This window comes from Anser anser (assembly GCF_964211835.1).
Source record: "Anser anser genome assembly, chromosome: 5".
NCBI lineage: Eukaryota > Metazoa > Chordata > Aves > Anseriformes > Anatidae > Anser > Anser anser.
This window is the reverse complement of record NC_139725.1, coordinates 15,098,636-15,114,293: the sequence shown is the minus strand read 5'-3', so window position 1 is coordinate 15,114,293 and position 15,658 is coordinate 15,098,636. Positions and strand designations below refer to the sequence as shown.

The 15,658-nt window shown below is 41.1% G+C and overlaps 1 protein-coding gene across 1 annotated transcript in view; it reads right to left on the bottom strand.

Moving 5' to 3' along the window:
- LOC310901137 (uncharacterized protein) overlaps positions 1–15,658 on the bottom strand; it is a gene marked incomplete at its 5' end in the record, with an annotated part of 96,680 nt that overhangs the window by 68,707 nt on the left and 12,315 nt on the right. Inside the window, one exon of the mRNA XM_083840261.1 lies at positions 5,229–5,590. Within this exon, the coding sequence (XP_083696387.1) occupies positions 5,229–5,590 (362 nt within the window). The remainder of the gene's footprint in view (positions 1–5,228; positions 5,591–15,658) is intronic.

Below are 15,658 nucleotides of genomic sequence, written 5' to 3'. Positions count from 1 at the left end.
TTGCTGCTCCAACTTCCAGCAGGCAGTCCTTTAAACACAGAAATGAAGATTCTGACCAGGACTAGAGGGGCCCTGCCTCCAGCCAGGGGGAGGAAAGGGACAATCGAGTTTATTGGACTGTGTGGATTCGATGGCCTGGCACGTCAGACGCACAGAAGTATAAGGCTTTGGTAGACACCGGTGCACAATGTACTCTAATGCCATCAAGCTATAAAGGGCCAGAGCCCATCTGTATTTATGGTGTGACGGGGGGATCCCAGCAGTTAACTGTATTGGAGGCTGAAGTGAGTCTAACCGGTAATGAGTGGCAAAAGCACCGTATTGTGACTGGCCCAGATGCTCCGTGCATCCTTGGCATAGACTATCTTAGAAGAGGATATTTCAAGGACCCAAAAGGGTTCCGCTGGGCTTTTGGCATAGCTGCTTTGGAGACAGAGGACATTAAACAGTTGTCTACCTTGCCTGGTCTCTCAGAGGACCCTTCTGTTGTGGGGTTGCTGAGGGTTGAAGAACAGCAAGTGCCGATCGCTACCACAACTGTGCACCGGCGGCAATATCGCACCAACCGAGACTCCCTGAGTCCCATCCATAAGCTAATTCGTCAACTGGAGAGCCAAGGAGTGATCAGCAAGACTCATTCACCTTTTAATAGTCCCATATGGCCAGTGCGAAAGTCTAATGGTGAGTGGAGACTAACAGTGGACTATCGTGGCCTGAACGAAGTCACGCCACCACTGAGTGCTGCAGTGCCGGACATGCTAGAACTCCAGTATGAACTGGAATCAAAGGCAGCCAAGTGGTATGCCACAATTGATATCGCTAATGCATTTTTCTCCATCCCTCTAGCAGCACAGTGCAGGCCACAGTTTGCTTTCACTTGGAGGGGAGTCCAATATACTTGGAATCGGCTGCCCCAGGGGTGGAAACACAGCCCTACCATTTGCCATGGACTGATCCAGTCTGCGCTGGAGCAGGGGGAAGCTCCTGAACACCTGCAGTACATCGATGACATCATTGTGTGGGGTGACACTGCAGAAGAAGTTTTCGAGAAAGGGAAGAAAATAGTCCAAATCCTTCTGAAGGCCGGTTTTGCCATAAAACAGAATAAAGTTAAAGGACCTGCACGAGAGATCCAGTTTTTAGGAATAAAATGGCAAGATGGACGCCGTCAAATCCCAATGGATGTGATCAACAAAATAACAGCTATGTCTCCACCAACTAGCAAAAAAGAAACACAAACTTTCCTAGGTGTCGTGGGGTTTTGGAGAATGCATATTCCAAATTACAGTCTGATTGTAAACCCGCTCTACCAAGTAACCCGTAAGAAGAATGCTTTTGAATGGGGCCCTGAGCAACGACAAGCCTTTGAACAAATTAAGCAGGAAATAGTTCATGCAGTAGCCCTCGGGCCAGTCCGAACAGGACCAGATGTAAAGAATGTGCTCTACACCGCAGCCGGAGAGAATGGTCCCACCTGGAGCCTCTGGCAGAAAGAACCTGGGGAAACTCGAGGTCGACCCCTGGGGTTTTGGAGTCGGGGATACAGAGGATCTGAAGCCCGCTATACTCCAACTGAAAAGGAGATATTGGCAGCATATGAAGGAGTTCGATCTGCTTCGGAAGTGGTCGGTACTGAAGCGCAGCTCCTCCTGGCACCCCGACTGCCGGTACTAGGCTGGATGTTCAAAGGAAGGGTCCCCTCTACGCATCATGCAACTGATGCTACATGGAGCAAGTGGGTTGCACTGATTACTCAGCGGGCTCGAATAGGAAACCCCAGTCGCCCAGGAATCTTGGAGGTGATTATGGACTGGCCAGAAGGCAAATACTTTGGGATATCACCAGAGGAGGAGGTGGTTCGTGCTGAAGAAGCCCCCCTGTACAACAAGCTACCGGAAAATGAGAAGAAATATGCCTTGTTCACTGACGGGTCCTGTCGTATTGTGGGAAAGCATCGGAGATGGAAAGCTGCTGTATGGAGTCCTACACGACGAGTTGCAGAAGCTGCTGAGGGAGAAGGTGAATCGAGTCAGTTTGCAGAAGTAAAAGCCATTCAGCTGGCTTTAGATATTGCTGAACGAGAAAAGTGGCCAGTTCTCTATCTCTATACTGATTCATGGATGGTAGCAAATGCCCTGTGGGGGTGGTTACAGCAATGGAAGCAGAACAACTGGCAGCGCAGGGGCAAGCCCATCTGGGCTGCGGCATTGTGGCAAGATATTGCTGCCCGGGTAGAGAACCTGGTTGTAAAGGTACGCCATGTAGATGCTCATGTGCCCAAGAATCGGGCTACTGAAGAACACCAAAACAACCAGCAGGTGGATCAGGCTGCTAAGATTGAAGTGGCTCAGGTGGACCTGGACTGGCAACATAAAGGTGAATTATTTATAGCCCGATGGGCCCATGACACCTCAGGCCATCAAGGTAGAGATGCAACCTACAGATGGGCTCGTGATCGAGGGGTGGACCTGACCATGGACACTATAGCACAGGTTATTCATGACTGTGAAACATGTGCTGCAATCAAGCAAGCCAAACGGTCAAAACCTCTTTGGTATGGAGGACGATGGCTGAAATATAAATATGGAGAGGCCTGGCAGATTGATTACATCACACTCCCTCAAACCCGCAACGGCAAGCGCCACGTACTTACAATGGTGGAAGCAACCACCGGATGGCTGGAAACATATCCTGTGCCCCATGCCACCGCCCGGAACACTATCCTGGGCCTTGAAAAGCAAGTCTTATGGCGACATGGCACCCCAGAGAGAATTGAGTCAGACAACGGGACTCATTTCCGAAACAACCTTATAGACACTTGGGCCAAAGAACATGGTATTGAGTGGGTGTATCACATCCCCTATCATGCACCAGCCTCTGGAAAAGTTGAACGATACAATGGACTGTTGAAGACTACACTGAAAGCAATGGGTGCTGGGACATTCAAAAATTGGGATACACATTTGGCAAAGGCCACCTGGTTAGTCAATACCAGGGGATCTGCCAACCGAGCTGGACCTGCCCAATCAAACCTGTTACGCACTGTAGAAGGGGATAAAGTTCCTGTAGTGCACGTAAGAAACATGCTGGGTAAAACAGTCTGGGCTACTCCTGCCTCAGGAAAAGGCAAACCTATTCGTGGAATTGCTTTTGCTCAGGGACCTGGATGCACTTGGTGGGTAATGCAAAAGAATGGGGAGGTCCGGTGTGTACCTCAAGGGGATTTGATACTGGGTGAGAATAGCCCATGAGTTGAATTGTAGTATGTTAATTATTATATAATAATGTATGTCATCACTACCATGATTGCTATATATCATAGATGAAAATGGTGATTAATTAGAATGTATTGGACAGAGTGTAACCTGAGCATGACATAAATGGTATGGAATAAGGGGTGGATATCTGTCCTGGTTCCAGTTAGGACAGAGTTAAGTAGCTCATAGTAGCTGGTAGGCTGCTATGTTTTGGATTAGGATGAGAAGAGCGCTGATAACATGCTGATGTTTTAATTGTTGCAGAGCAGTGTTTACACCAGGCCAAGGACTTTTCGGCTTCTTGCTCTGTCCTGCCAGCGAGCAGGCTGGGGGTGCAGCAGGAGCTGGGAGGGGACAGACCCAGGACAGCTGACCCAAACTGGCCAAAGGGGTATTCCATACCATCTGACGTCATGCTAAACAATATATAGGGGTGGCTGGCCGGGGTGGGGGGGCCGGCTGCTCGGGAATAGGCTGGGCATCGGTCAGCGGGTGGTGAGCAATTGCGTTGTGCATCACTTGTTTTCTTACACATTATTATTGTTAATACTATTACCATTATCACTATTATTATTATTATTGTTATTATTATTTTCCTGTCTTAATAAACCGTCTTTATCTCAACTCACAGGCTTCACTTTCCCGTTTCTCTCCCCCCATCCCAGAGAGGGAGGGGGGAGGGTGAGCGAACGGCTGTGTGGTGTTTAGCTGCCAGCCGGGTTAAACCACAACACACAGAAACTACTTTGAAAACACTAGTGATGAGAGACTGAAATGCAAAACATGATTTATAAGGTTAAATGACAAATTTATATCTCAAATAGAATATATTGTATATGAAAACAAGACAGTCATCACAGATAGGTTTTTGGCCCATGACACTTTGTGACCAAGACCTGAGGGAACAGGTGTCCCTCTCAGCTGCTACAAATCTTCCAACTCAGTCAGGTCACTTTCAACAGCCCTTTCCTTTAGTTCTTCAGATGGTGATGATTGAGAATTCAAGCAAACATCACCAGAGGTGAGAACCCAATGGGTCCCAGAAGATGGAAACTCTGTCAGCAAAATGAAAAGTCTATAATGTTTTTTTTTTTTTTCACAAAATGGCTGGTGTCCCTGTCTCTGTAAGATACTGAACAACAAATACAGGTGAGACTAGTTAATGCCTAGACCTACACACTTCTGTCTTAAAGTGAAATCCCTTGCTGGACTGGATCTGTAGAATTAAAACTGAAAGATTCAACAATACAACAATCATCAATTCATAAGGGCAGCTACCAGCAAAGTAAATATATGACTTTTCAAAATATCATTGCATGGAGCAACAGAAAAGGCTTTGTCCCCCCCTGCTCTCCAATGCAATCTCAGAATCAACACACACAAACCATCAGGAAACAAGCCCTGCTGGTCTCACACTTTATTTAGTGAAGGAAAAATTACACATCCCTTTCCAATAAACTTTTTTTGTTTCCTTCATCCTTGTAGTTCCCTTTTTCTGTCCTCTGCAAGACTGCAGGCTACCCACTCGTGACTGAGGGGACCCAGCTGCCCACGATGGCACCCCAGCAGGGGAAGGAGGGCCAGAGGTCTGTGCACCCAGTGGGGATGTGTGGCAGACATGAGCCAACTGTACTCAAACACCCAGGAGAGCCAAGCATCTGGGGAAGAAAAAGCCAGGAGCTTTGTCCGACACCACTTCTCCTTAGAAACGCTGTTCCTTCAGCAAGCCAGGAGCTCCTGGTCCAAGCCGGGACCACAAGGTAGCCAGCAGCAGCCCCTGACAGACCACCCTGCAGCCTCCTTGTACCTGATAAGCATGTGTCACACAAGGGGCAAAGAGCTGGTACCAGACACCCCTCACAAACCTGCCTTCTCCATCTGTCTCTCCCCACAGTCCCTGTCAGGTACGACGCAGGCTTCACAGGCAGTGTCTCCCTTGGGGCAACACACCTCAGCAGCTGTGGGACGAACCTTCGCGAGGGTCCTCAGCGCTGCCCCCAGGCTGTGGCCGCCTGCCGTGGCCGGACGGGCGCTCAAGAACCGGGCTCAGCTGTCGCGGACCCGGCCGCTGGCATCGGGGGGGGAGAACGCGAGAACGGGGGTGGGGGGGGGGAAAGCGCCGCCGCCTGGACGGGGCGGACGGGGACGGGACGAGACGGGACGGGACGGGGCGAGTTGGGATGAGACGAGATGCGATGGGATGGACAGGGCGCGGCGCGTGAGGGCTGAGGGCCGTTGGCACGGCGCGAGAGGGCTGGGGACGCCATCTTAGGGTCGGTCCTCTCAGTAAGCGCGGCAGCGCCCTGCCCTGCTGCTGGCCCACCTGGGAGGCGCTTTAGGCGCCTTGGGGCTCAGGGGACATCAGTGCTGGGGCTGCCTCCCGGTTCCTGCACAAAGGGGAAGCAGCTTTTGGACACCCTGTCCTGCAGGGGACAGATCTACCTGCCTGCAAGCCCCACTAGGGACCGTTCTCAGGGATGTTACAGAGAGGCTGGTGAGGCTTGGCTAGACCTTGAACTTCAGCTTTGCCCCTCTTATGTGTGGCCACCACTGCTGCCAGGGTTAACGTGGAATATATCTAGAGACTGTAGGAGTGAGATGAAGGGCAGGTGGCCTGGTGGCACCCTTTTCAGTCCCCTACGTGAAGGCAAAATTTGAAATGGAAGTGAGTGTATCCAGCTGGTCAGCACCAGGCTACTTGGGTGGTGTCGCAGGCAAACTTTCTGAGGAACAAGGACTACTAGGTAGGCAAAGAAGTGGTCAAACTGGCTTACTAACCTACTGAAGAGGACTTTGTATATGCCAGGGGATGGGAACCATGATCTGAAGATGAGCGAGGGAACAAAGGACTAGAGGCACAGCATGACATGGCAGGCTTTCACACATCTGTTGTAAAAGCGGCACAGTTCAGGACAGATTTCAAATGGCTGCACACTAATATGCATAGCACATGGACTGTCTTTATTAATGACCTGGATGATGGGATGAAATGTATCTTCAGCAAGTTTGTGCATGACTTAAAAATGGGGGGAGCCACTGCTATTCAGAGCAACCTGGACAAGCTAGATAAATGAACTGACAGGAACTTCACAAAGTTTAGTGAAAGCAGGTATGAAGTCCTGCTCCTGGGGTAAAAAAAAAAAAAAAAACTCTGTGCAACTGTGCAGGCTGGGGCTGACTGAAGCAGAAAAGGACCTGGGTGTCCTGGTGGACAGCTGAACGTGAACCAGCAGTGCATCCTGGCAGCAAAGACCAAGAAGTGCAGAGAAGAGATCTTTCCATTCAGCAATCTCAGCAATCAAGACAATGCCTTGAGTGCTGTATCTGGTTTTTGGTTCCTTGAGACGCTGTGCTACATTGTGCATCTTCACACATGACAACAACTGCATGCTTTGATGCTTTGTTCAAAGATATTTTTGAAAGAGAAAACTGGGTCATTGGAATGCTGTAACTAAGACTGACCTTGAACATAGGAGGACAAGACTGACCCAGTGGCAGACCTGACAAGATGTGTGACAAGACACTTGTCACACAGTGAATGCAGCAGTGGCAACTGGAGATGCAGCCCGTTGTCTCCAGGACCACTGAGGAGAGTTTGGCTCTGGATGGCTGTTTTTGAAGCTTGATGGTGCAGACATGTGGCACACAAAGGCAGACAGATGGTAAGTGTGGCGTGCAGAAGGGTGTTCACATTGAGTGGGCACAGTAGCTTCCGGAATATGTTCTCAGCCAGTAATGTCGAGCACTCTTCAGTATAGATGTAGCAAATAGATTTTAGAAGGGGCTAGCTAAGAACAGCAAGGATGCACACTGCTCCAGGGTAATGGGTTGGAGGAAACAGCAGTTATTCCCTGAAGTATACCACAAGAACAGTATAGATTTAGCCAGAAGGATACAAAAATATTTCATATATCTATGACCCAGGCCGAGATTGATTATTCTTTCATCTGGGTTACATAAAAAAAATAACATGAGCATTTTGGTATTTCACATTGTTTCTCCAGGATTTTATAATTCCTGATGTCATTATATTATGTATATATGGTTATTTTTAATTTTCTTCATTGCCTCTTTTAATCTCATAAAAAATGTCTTTAGATCTTTTGGGAAAATCTCTTTAGATACCAAATCCTGCTTGGATCTAAACATTTTTTCATCCATTTTTCCAATCTGGGTTAAAAATATTAGCATCAGTGTTAAAAAAAAAAAAAGTCAGCTTGACTTGAATTTCTCCTTTCCCCAGTATATCAACAGTTACTGTCATTTGGAGATCAAAGCTTTTACTAATATCACATTGAATTTCTGTGATACATTTAATCCAGATTGAAACTAAAATTCGCTTTGGAATATATGCTATCATTTTCAGAAATAAATGAGTTTTAATTGGGGGCATTATTTCAGGTCCCAGAATGTCCCTTAAAGAAGCAAGAAACATCATCTGTATAATCCATAACTTAATTCAACAAGAAAAATGAATATATATAGTCCTCATTGCAATATTTACTAAATGCACTAAAAAGACTAACGATGTTAAGAAGGAAAAGGAAAGATATAATTGGAAGTTTCTTTTGACCAATCTTTCTCTTAAGAAAGCACCATCAGAGCAATCATAAAAGGATGAGTTCAAAGTTAGTGAAAGGTACCCTGAATTTTTTTTTTTTTGCAAGTTGCAGTATAATTATTTGTATTCATTTAAATAAAATGCCTTTTTGACCCTGGGGAAATAATTAGACAGGGTTTCACTGACTAGGCTTCTTCTGGGAAAAGTCCTCCTAATTTCTCTTGCTTTACAAATCAATGCAGCAGGTCCTGGTTGGGCAGCTGTAGTTGAAGAAGAAAGATGTTGATTATAAATTACCTTTTTTTTTATTTTTATCTATGTTTATTTTAATCAATTCAGAAAGTGCATCTGGTAAGTGTTTGTAAGAGACCCAGAGAATGACAGGTCTGTAGTTTGACAGAACAGATATTAAGAAACTTACTTCACTAGAAGATTATTTTTTCAATTGGTTGAAAATTAACTGTTTTTGAAATATATATATATATATTTTACTGGGAAAACATCAAAAAAGCCAAAAACTGCAGTAAAAATATTTTTATTTTCCAGAAAATTAAAAAATATATTTGTTTCAGATTTCCAGGCTTTCATAAAATATTAAAGAAATTTATATTTTCAGCTAAATTTAAAAAATCTGTGTTTTTCCCATTTTGAGGAACAAAATGTGTTGGAAAGTGTTGGAAACTAAGTGCTGGAACTAACAATTGGAAACCACTATTGGAAACCTTGATATCTTTAAATGTGATTAGCCTAATTTAAACTCCAAATGCTATGTGTGAGATACAATGAAATCTATATAAACCATTACTGTTCAAAATCCAGTCTCTGAAGTGAAGCATCAGAACTAAGAGATACAAATGAGGCAAAGGTCACACAGTATCGATTCAACAGACTAACTTTGCTGCTCTAGTTAAATAACCAGTGTAGATTTATCTGAGAATCAAGAATAATTCTATTTTGGTATGTTCTTTGGGATCTTTGACTCAATACATAGGCTTTATCCACAAATCAGAAAGACCACTCATATTATTAGCAGTATCAGACTGAATGTTTTCCTATATCTTGAAAGGTAAGAGGATATATAAATCAAACTGGTCGCATATTACTCAAGGTTGTCAGCAACATCTTGCCTTAGCTGGAGAACATACCTAGAGCATTCAATAGGATTGTAGAATCAAGTGAATAAAGCAAGAATAAATTACAAACAATCAAGTAATCTTAACCGAAAGACTGGGAAGACTAACATATTTTCAGAACAACGAATCAACCCCACAATCAAAATTACAGTATAAAGAGTCTTGGTGACCCAGGTCAATTAATGCATAAGAAGTTGTATATTATATATTGAAGATGAGAACCAGCTGACATTGTCAAGAAGGATAGAATAGGGAAAATACTGTTGAACAATTTAGTTCAACTCTTCCAGGTAAACTGTGACAACAGATATACCCCAACACCCCCCTCTCCATAGAACTGCCATCGACATTATGCCATGCACACTTTCAAAGTCTTTACATTGTTAGCTTTTTAAGATTTGAGTATTAGGGTAAAGTTGTTGTTACTAATGAATTCTTTCTATTGTAATATCTTAATAAGATTTTTTTTCTGTACATAAACTTGAAATCTGTTTATGCTTTTCAGTTCTTTCTTCCTCTCCCCCCTTGCAGGTAAATAAAACAACAATGAATATGTAAAATGTGGTAGTCATGGCAATGGGAATATATGTATTAAGTGGTTCTGGCAACTTGAAATGTATTAGCTAAAGTAATAATCAAGTGCTGTTGTTTTAAACTTGACAGATTTCTGGCTCTAAGTTTTCTCTAACAGACTATAATTTCAAAGAGAACCCTGCTATAGTTGACGGAAACTTGTTCTTTAGATTGCTATAAAATCAAACTGTGAGGAATGAAGTTCTGGTTCTTTTTGGTATCAGGAGTATGTAGCGATTGTCTACTATTGTAGACTATTGTCTAATATTGCTTAGTATCATATTCTGAAACTGTAAATGAGCAAAAAAAATGTATACATACTTTATCATCTATTTCAGTATTCTACTCCAGTAATAGCTCTTTGGAGAAGGAATAATGACAAAGTTCTACACATTTGGTAGACTTTTTTTTTTTTTTTTTCTGAATTGTGCCTGAAATTGTGCCAGGTAACTGAACATGTGGCATAAAAATAATTTTCAAAATTGCATCTATCCATTTTTCCCTTGCAGTAGTAGATGGCCAAAGAAGTAGAACCAGTTGCATATTCCATGACACTATGATCCAAACGTTTATCCAAATTATAAGGCTACATTATGATGGAGTCCTGAGATTTCCCACCAAACTGAAACATCCTTCCAAAATCTATGAGTCTGTTAAGACATCCATCGTGTTGAATTTCAAAGTAAGAGCTAAATTCATTAGGTAAAACACATTCTTAACATCCTGGACTATCACCCTTCTTGCAATGAATGAGTCTTTTGTCATACCTGAAGAAAACAAAACTGAAACTTTAGCCCATTCCTGGATTTTTGTTTGAAAAGTAAATTATACTGAAGAACTTGATTTTATTTTCAAGGATGTTAAAGGATCATTTCATCATTAGCCATACAAAATGGGTTATGATTTAAGATTAGATTTCTGCCCTCTCTTAGTCTGCTGTTGACCTTAAAATTGTCCTTTGCTCTACAACAGACACAGCCTACTCACTTGATTGAGAAATAATATTGTAGCATGGCCTTCAAAACAGGAGAACATCAGCAGATTAGAATGACTCAAAAGGGTCAGCTTGTGGATGGTTAGCCTGAGCATTTCAAAGTAAAGTCCTTGCTTATTAAAAGCCTTCACTCTTAAGTAAGTTCCTTAGTACAAAGCTTTTGAATTGTATACATAGTACATCATACAAGTTTTTTCTTAAGATACTTTGTAAGCTCTGCTTTATAAATTGAGTCACTTTTTCTGCTGTTTGCATGTAAATATATATTTTTTTTTATTATTCATTTTTATCATCCATGTAGAGTGAATTTTAGAGTACAGACTTCATGGAATTTCTAACAGAGAGGTTCATGATATTCCATCCATTAAGAGGCTTTTGCATTCAAGGAGTTTTAAATAAACACCTAGAAGAAATAAAGTTTCAGGACTAAAAAGATGCTTTGCAACTTGACTTGTTGCAAAGTCAACAAGTTCCCTGCTTCAGTCTGTCCTCTAACCTTGGAAAGCTTTGGGCTCTCTCTGTGCCTGTCAAATGCTATCGGATATTGTGTGAAAAAGCTAATACGACAGTTACTCCAACTGCTTTGTCTTTGCTTTAACTGCATCCTTCCATGAGTGTTCATAATGGTTCATCTCCATCAGGGCTCTAGAAACCAATTGGTCTGTGAAATACGTGTTTTTTGAACTAGCATATAGATTTGAATTCCACTTCAATAACTACATCTGGGTACAAACGTATGGAAAACATCCATATATATATGCACACATACATGCCACATTCTAGCAAATGAATCCACTGTGACTTTAGCGAAATTTAGCTCAATCTTAGTTTCTCCCTACCTGTCTGGAGTAGTAGAGTTCACGTACCTGGCAGAAGAACTGAAACTGTTCTCCAGTTTGACTGAGATATGATCCAAAGAGGATAGTTGTCACAAAGCTTTCAGAGTGCTCTGAATTTGTAATAGATGAAGAAAGGACAAGGGAACGTGTAGGAACTCTGTGAATAGATGGCATTATATGGAAGAAATTATGTTGAAGAAAAAGAAAAAAAAAAGATGTAGTGGCTTCAATTTTTAGTGAAATGCAAAAATGTAGGAAGACTTGCATAATGCAGAATTTGTAATAGAGATAAGAACATTTAGTCTTGATATTACTGCTAATGGAGAATCCGTGCTGTCTACCCAGAAAAAGTACGTTATTGCAAGGCATATGAGGGAAATCAGTGAAGAGTGATTTTGCACCTTGTACTTGTGCTGTATTTTTACCACAGAGGCCTTTAAAGCTTTCATCCAAATGTACATTTATAGTTTTAATAGCTTAAGTAAAGATACAAATAAAATAATTGGAAATGTTTCCTAAAAACACCTGCATAGTATTTTCTTTCTGTATTGTTCCTTCCTCTTAAAACTTCCTAGTTTTTATCTTTTTCAAAATCATTTTGCTATTTTATATAAATTTTTATTACAGTTTTTCAATGCATTTTGGAAAAAAAAATCATTTTAATGATGAAAATGTACTTCACAATAAGCAAACCATTACAACACAAACATTTTTGATGACATCTGGTCCCCAAAGTTTTACTCTATTGCCACTCAGAGTGAAAAGTGTATTGATTCTGGCCTCAGGAACTGCATTCCATTCTTCCCCAATTTCAGCAGGTGATAAATCAAAGGTGACACGGCAAAAGTGAGCAAGAAGTGAGACTCTAGGGGAGGCATAAGGTAGTGCCTTCCAGTAGGCTGGAAAAACACTTTCCAAGTGACTGAATCTCAGACTTTCAAAAGCTATTCAATATTCAGAAGTACGTGCAAGAAGTTTACCAGGTTGATGTTTTTCCAATTGTCATATTTTCTCAAGAAGATGGTTTGTTTATGAAGAGTGTTGTCTCATGATGACAACAGGTACACAACAAAGTGAGTCTATGATTTACTTATTTCTGCTTGATAATCTTTCTATTGGGTCTTTGATTTATTTATTTATTTTTTTTTTGGTACTTGCACGTTCAGAGGACTGCTAGGTTGCTTTTTTTCTCCCTGGGCAAACAGGAGAAGAGGTAACTAAGTGGCTTCAGGCCTTAGCTTATTTTGAAGAACAAAAGCAATGATTTGTTCACATCAAGAACACTTCTGTGTGCTCAGAGAATTGAAAGAAATAAAAGGCAAGCACCAAATTTGTCAATCAGATAATCACACCTGCATAGCACAATGACTTAGAATAGAACAGAAAAGGTCATGAGAAAGGGAGAGAAAACGTTTTTTGAAACGGTTTAAATACAATTTCTCTTCATCTGCCTTCCATGGCATCCATTTTGTTGGAAGTGCTTCATACATTTCCTGCCATTAGGTTGAGCAGTTGGCTGAAGAGGCTGTGCTGGGAGGCTGCTCCTGCTGTTTTAATCAATATAACATGAAAACAAGCAAGAAGCCCATCACATCCTTGAGCAGCTGATGCACTGTTCACTTTCCTGTAGGTCCTGCTATGAAAATAAAATAAGGTCGGTAAGAGTCTGTGAACTGCTGTGGCTTTACAAGGGCACTGTAAGAAATTCTGTGTTCTCTCCTAGATGCTGAGCTCCCAGACACGGTGAGTGTGAAAAGGGGCACTCCCTTTGCCACTGAAACAATTCTGTGTCAGTAGACTGGGAAAACAAACCCGTGTAGTCACAGTGGAAGATAGTCTTTTGAGGAGAAGACATTGTCTCTGCCAAGCGGGTGGAATCTAATACTAGTGCCTTTTTTGTCCTTTCTGTACCACTTCTCCCTTGTCACCAGTTTTTTTTATTTTGCAGTGGTTCAGTTGCCACTCTACCACATTGCTACCTGAAGAACCTCCTTTTCACATTTTGTTTACCGTGTGTGTCCTATTCTCCATGCTACCTGTGCTGTGTATCAGCTGTCATAAACCTTCCTGTAATTTCCTAGCCCTGATCACGACCATCCTTTTTCCTCAAAACTTCTATTCTCTATTCTTACTGGTTTGCATTTTTTCTACATCATCCCCATAGTTCAGTGTTACAATTAACCACATCCAGGCATAAGTTTAGGTCATTAGCTTTCTGGAAGAAAAGCTATGTAACTTTCTCTAGATGGGGTTTTTCAGTTACAGACCCCAGAAGACTTGAGTTCATTTCAACTTGTAAGGGCTAGTGTGTGATTTTCAGCTGAACCAGTTTCATAAAATGAAGCAGCATTTATCCAGAATAAACACAATTTAGAGCAAAGCCCACACCTGCTTACCTTAACTGTTGAATACCCATTTTTGCATAGGAACCTTTCCAAAGTTAAAATATTTCATCATTTGTTCTTTGGCCACAATCTTGGGCCTATCAGTCTTCAAATATCTTCCAAGTCAAAGAGATTATTTTATTAATAATATTTTATTTTATTAATTAAAGAATTTCAGTGATTTTAAGTTAGTTTTTATACTTCCCTCCAAATATCCCAGAGAAAATAAGATTTCAATGTACTTATCTACATCTTTTTAACTTGTGGAAAATAATTATTTCTTATTCAATTCAATTATTCTAGGAAGCAGTTTTTACCCATTCAACAAAAAATACAAGTCTAGTAAGTTCAAAAAAAAAATTATACCAATTAGAATATTAATACATTTATCCTTGAGTTTTCTGTAGCCATTTTGGTATGTAGTTTCTGCCTTTGCATTCATTCTATTGGCATTATTTGTTCCACGGTATCCCTGATGGCAAGGTATCTTCTTTGCATTTATTGTCCTTAATCTTTGGCTTTCACTGCAGTAATTTCTTACTACTTATTATCTCTATATTTCTGGGACTGTCCTTCCTCTCAAAATATGATTTTATTTATTATTTATAATTATTTATTTATTATGTTATTGTTATTTTATTATCTATGTAGCTTAAGAGTTTGTGTCATGCTTTCGCTTTTGCCTTCTCTGTCATAATCCCCTAGTCTAATTTCCTACATTTTTCTACTATTAACTTTTATCTCCATGGGACGATGTACACTTCATTACATCTTTGTTTATATTTTCAAATCTACCACTCTTTCGATCTGTCGGTGCTTAATCCTGCATATCCACCTAACTAATTAACCCTCGTGGGCTTTCTGCCATTATCAGTTATTAAATTAGCGTATAATGTGCTCCTTTTATTCCGTTTACATTTTTTAAAGAGATCTAGTGGAACTCCATAACACTAGATTAAATAATATTTTTGTTAGAGGTTGTTTTCTGTGATCAGTGTTGTGATTGGTAGGGTCCAGTAGAAAAACTTTAAATGAATTTTAAGATTGGGGATTTTTTTGTCTGTGATAAGCAGAAGAGCTTCTTCCTGCTCTGATCTTGACTGCGATTAGAGAGACACCACATTAAATATTCATTTCCTTCAGATTCCTAGATTATTAAGGGAATAGACCTCCTTGAAATAAATTCCACTGTCAAAAGTACAGAGTACTTAATGTAAAATGAGTGACTGTCTCTGCATGTTGCTACCATCTACTGTGGGAAAGAGGAGAAGGATTCAGGATTTGGCCAAGTTTTATTTTTCTTAAACATCTTTTCCTGTCAAAGATTTATACACTTACTCCTGTGATTGAACAAAGTATTTGGCATAAATGAAAATACAACTTAATGATGAACACAGGTGTACAGAGCATTGCCCTTGAGTTCAAGAGAGAGGGATTCTCTTCCTGGCTCTGCCACTTGGTATTTTTGCCATTCCTGAAAATCTTAGGAATTGACCTCACAACCCTGTGCCTCAGTTTCTTCAAAAGAAAAATAGGACAGTTCTTTTGGAAAACAAAATCTTCATCAGTAGAATTTGGTGTTATTTGTAGATTATTTTAAAAACAACATTAGCTGTCACATCATACAAGACAGAGCTTTGCCCATGACTAAAAAGCAGCTGCTAATTAAATGAAGGATGCTAACTGTGCAACATCACTGAGTAACACCATGAATACTTCAGACTAGGAATTAAGAAAACTGCAAACAGAACTTTGGGAGACAGAATGAACTAATAGATTTTGGTACTTGTACTGACAATACGTTCCTGTAGCAGTAAGTATAATTGCCTGGTTTACAGTTTTTAAACATCACTGTAATTGCAGATTAATTACACAGTGTTTAATAGACTATCAGCAAACTTTACTGGTAACAAAAAT